The sequence below is a fragment of the Phlebotomus papatasi genome, chromosome 2, assembly GCF_024763615.1.
Source record: "Phlebotomus papatasi isolate M1 chromosome 2, Ppap_2.1, whole genome shotgun sequence".
NCBI lineage: Eukaryota > Metazoa > Arthropoda > Insecta > Diptera > Psychodidae > Phlebotomus > Phlebotomus papatasi.
Window position 1 is genome coordinate 16705539 of NC_077223.1, and position 5055 is coordinate 16710593.

A 5055-nucleotide genomic window follows, 5' to 3' on the forward strand; every position below is an offset into this window, starting at 1 on the left:
ATTGAAATTGCTCGACGGCTTCCACTTTCTTTGCGATTGTGGTACTTGTCCTCGCTCTCTTCATTATGGATCACAATTTTCACAACTACTCAATAAAGTTTGCCAAATAATTATGACAACATTTCATATCGCGTACTAAAAAAGATAACCTAACTTAAAATCAGTGTTTTGAAATCAACGGTCGATAAATTGTGGACTATAGAGCGATGGCTTATAGCGGGACTCTACTGTAAATCACTTTTCTCTCCTTTTTAAATGTAATATTTCACAAATATTTTTTATTCATCTTTTAAATGGATGTATGTCCTTCGATTTTCACAACGGACTTAATAATATTTCATAAATTATGCCGAAATATCAAACAAACACTTTGGTATTTTCCTAGCAACTTCCATAAGAAACAGAGAAAATGACAACTACCGTCTGAAGGTTATGAATATCACGCGTGCAATATATATTTTTTTTTATTCTTTTTGCAAGTCACCCTTTAATTGTTTAATAACGACTTTTGCATTTTTAACTTCTCAAATATTCACAAAATTATGTTTAATAATCTTTTTATTGAAAATTGAAATATTTAAATGATTTATTATCAAATTTTTAAGGAGGTGTCTCACATTCCACACTGCTTTGTCCAACTTTCCAAACTGTCTCGCTTTAGACAAATTACGCTATTGTCAGAAAAAAATACTTAAATTTTTGGGCTATTTTTGTCCCTATCGTTCATAGAGACGCAAAATACACCGAGTCAGACTATGTTGGAGTTTCCAAGGTTATATGTAGGACTTATCATTGATTATGTTTACCAGTTTAATTTTTATTGTTGATTTTCAGTCCGTAAAAAGTGTCTCGTCCTTAAAGGGTTAAAACCGAAAATGTGTAAATGAATCCAAGTTTCTAATATTTATTTTTATAATTGAATTTTTTTATTCTTTAATAATTGAATTATAATGCCCAACGCACAATAATTTTTGTTTAGTAAACATGTTTTTGACATTTCAATGAGAGTGAGTGAGATTAAGATCTAGTCATCTCGCTCATTCTCATGCGAAATTTTGAAAACATGTTTACAAAACAAAAGTTATTGTGCGCTGGTCATAAGTGCTATTGTAATGAAAAAAAGCGGTTTTTTTAACTTTACTGTTCTTAAAGGCTTCTGCATTATCGATTTTCTTTGTGTTGATTGCCATCTCGAGTGTTTGGTGATTTTTTAGCACGCCGATGAGTGGAGAAAACAGTCGAGACAGGAACCAACACAAAGAAAAATCGATAATGCAGAAGCCCTTGAGAACAGTAAAGTGCTAAAAAAAATAGTTCATTTTTAATTGAAATATCACCAATACCGGATTTTTTAACATGTATAGATTTTTGCATATTAATAGTTCTAGTTGTATCATTTCACAAAATATTCATTTCATTTTTTCATTTATTTCAAGTACTGCTTTTGAGCTAGAGCTCTTGAAAGCAAAAATTTAGACAGAGATATAGGTGTACAAAGACTTCAATGTTTGTGTGATAGCGGCCACCGCCGTCTTAGCGTTGGTAACCAACCTCCAGAGTAAAACGGTGGAAAACTCTTTCTCAGGTTGTATGAGCCAATATTCTTTTGCAGTTCTAATAAATTCTGATTATATTCATTTGCACCTCTTAATCACTTCAAATATGAAAAAATCTATCTATTTTCTACTTCTTAGACCACTGCAAAACTTACATCAATGTGCCTCACAAATTTCTGCCACGAACTTAATTATTATTTAACAGAGGAGTATCTTGCGGAATATTCTTTCTTATAAAAGTGGCTAGAAGCTTTTGATCCTTTACTGTATTCCCTCCGGTAAACCAACTAACCGTATAACTAACTAAAATATTGATAAATAGCCCTATAAAAGCAAAGAATTGAAAGTTTATCCGAAAAATCCAATGCGTAGTCTCATTTGCATTTACTCCTGTTGAATTTGAACGGGAAAGCTCTGAAAAATTTGATATAGTGTTCGAGAAATCACATCCATCAGTACGAAGAGGAAGAAGAGGATCTGGTTGTTTATTGAGTCCTCCTATGATCAATATGCCAACAATTGCCATTGACACAATCACTCCGAATTTTGCTCCCTGAAATTTTTTTTTCCAAAAATATTCAATATTGAAGATAATTTGATGATTGATTTACTAACTTTGCTATTAGTTGTTCTAAAGAGTATTCCATTTATGAAGAGTCCAAAAACACCAACTGTTGACAATGTGAAACATTGATGAGTTATTGAGAAAATTGTTCCCATTTTCTCAATCACGAACATTAATCCGATTCCTGCAGCACCAACAACAGCAACCAAAAGTTTTAATAAATTTCTAACACTCTTTTGGGACGCATTCTTGAATTTAGTAGCTAGAAAGTCTGTATATATTGTTCCGCTAATTGTGTTTAGAAGAGTTGATGTAGTAGACAGTCCAGCAGCAAAAACTCCAGCAATGAAGATTCCATTGAATCCAGGGAAAAGTGATGCCTTTTCTTGGACGTAATACGGAAAAATTTGATCAATTTTCTCAACAAAACCCGCTGTCAGTGGATCACATTTTTCGTAAGTCGCAAAGATTGTGGCACCAATTGTAAATTGAACCATCAGTATGACTTGGCAAAGACAGATTTGTATCCAGAGAGCATGTTTGGCCTTTTCAAAAGTTGGTAGGGATATGTATCGTTGCAAGGCACTTTGACTCATGGAAAATTGATATAGGGTGGTGAAATTGGTGCTCAGTAGATAGGCCCATACAGATCCACGTGTTTCGAAATTCAGGTCGGTTCTGCAAGGAAAAGGAATTTTAGAATTTTTCGAATTTTCAGAATAATATCTACGGAGGTAAATAAGCAACCCTCATGGTTAGCTGTAAGTGACAATTTGATAAATCAAAATGATGATTTCATTTTGAACATTATGGTGCTATTTCAGGAAAAATAAACATGTTTTTTAGCACCTTACTGTTCTCAAGGACTTCTGAATTATCGACTTTTCTTTGTATTGGGTCCTCTGTCTCGACCGTTCTTCAGGAGGCGAAAAGTCGACTATGTAGAAGATCTTGAGAACAGTAAAGTGGTTTAAAAACATATGTACTTTTTATTGGAATACTACCTTTAATCATCTTCGTAGATCTTAGCAACGAAACCTCAGGGTTCGTATTTAATAAAATAACCTTACAATGATGTTCAGTTACACAACATTTGGTAAAAGTAGGTTAAATCACCCTAGGGCCAAAATAGACTCAGGCTGATGCTCGAGAATATTTAGCCTGCAAAATTCGGAAGCAAAGGATTAAGTAAAGGAAGTTTATGTAAAGGACATCTAAGTGATGGTCCTGCATTACAGATTGGGATAAATCTTTCTTGTCAAATTTTACAAGCTAAATAATCTCGAAGATCAGCCAGAGTCTATTCAGGCCACAAGGGACCTCGCATATGAAGTATCAGGGTCCGATTTTTCATGCCTAACAGTCGTTGACCGGATAGATACAATAAATACTAAATAGAAGAAAAAATAATCCAAATATGAAAAGTGAACATCAGACATTTCGAAAAACTGCAACCGCTTTGAATAGATACGAGTTTTCAACTAAATATTAATTATTTTCGGTATCTGTTCTCAAAAAATCATCTTAGGAATGTTAATGTATTAAATAAAATTTAAGTTTACGACATAACGATTCTAATTAAAACTCAAAATGGGAAGGCAAGGTGCTCAGGCTTGCTCAATAACTTATAACATTGATAACATATTTTGCTTTCTTTTATTGCTCGAACTCCACACTGAGAGCGAAATACGCAATCGCTCGATTTTTTGCCTCTAAAATTTCCACTTGGGAAGCCAAAAGGATCACTTTTCTCAACATATCGTCAGTTAAATCAGCAATTTTTTCTTACTTTTTTCTCGCAATATTGAATTAAAATGATTAAATATCGCATGATTAGCACTGTCTTCGGATATTTGGAAAAGTTTATGAACGTTTTATTGAGAAATATTACAATTTTGTTGCAAATTGCAAGCCACGCAAATGAGCAAGAAAAAAGTTACGGCAAATGCTGATTAGAGAAAATTTTGTATGGAAATTTGACGTAACTTCACCAAAAATAGAAGTTACGACAAATTCTGATAATTTTTTATTAATTAAAATTATTTTTAATGGGCCCATAAAAGTTTCTTTTTCTCAAGCGCGTTTAATAAACAAAATTACGTAGATTCCAAATATGTATCTCAAAATCGCAAAAAATAAGTTACGACAAATGCAGATTTAACTGACGATATCTTCGCGTTAGACGATTTTTGAGAAATGACGTCACGCTGTTTTTCTTTCTGACCGTCTGTCTATCTGTTCAGCTGCCATTAGATACAAGTCACACGTTTGAGATAGACTTGGGATCATCGGGGAACTTCCCATAAATCAGTGTGCGCATCATTAACATGTTCCTCATATTCTCCTCACCCCATTACTTCCCTCGAAAATTATGTTTCTTGAGATTCCTCAAAAATGCGACTTGTGATTTTCTTCACTGTTGGATATGTCTTTTAGGCTTTAAAGATTGATAACAGTAACCACTACACTTATATACCTCTGGAAACTTACTTAAATAATGCAAGTCTGCCTCCGCGATCTAGAGCAGTCCAGACATTAGTGTATCCATCGACACTGATCAATCCAACAATCATAATCACTAATGTTGCAACTGTTATTAATAAGAATTGAAAAACATCAGTCCATACAACGGTTTTAAAGCCTCCAATAGCTGTATACCAAATGCATAGAATTCCTGAAACTACGGTGATCACATAAAGATTGATTCCAGTAACTTCTTGAAAGGCCAGAGCTGGTACATAAATCGTCAGAGGTATGACAAACAGTCCGGTGACGATATAAAAAAAACTGGCAATATATTTTAGGCTTTTGTCGAAACGCATTTCGAAGTACGTAAAACTGGATGTTAGCTGAAGATTGTACATTACAGGAAGGAAAATATATCTCATCATGAAAAACCGAAGAAATCCTAGTACAGTGTACATCCAATTGTGA

At 33.7% G+C, this 5055-nt stretch overlaps 1 protein-coding gene across 1 annotated transcript; it reads right to left on the bottom strand.

The window, feature by feature from the left end:
* Positions 1–1425: 1425 nt before the first annotated feature.
* Positions 1426–4694, bottom strand: LOC129800267 (sodium-coupled monocarboxylate transporter 2-like). Its single transcript, XM_055844541.1, has 3 exons — positions 4612–4694; positions 2172–2799; positions 1426–2109 (listed from the first exon to the last, which is right to left on the bottom strand). The coding sequence occupies exons 1-3, from the start codon at positions 4692–4694 to the stop codon at positions 1744–1746; spliced, it is 1077 nt and encodes a 358-aa protein (XP_055700516.1). The 3' UTR covers positions 1426–1743.
* Between the last annotated feature and the right edge of the window lie 361 nt (positions 4695–5055).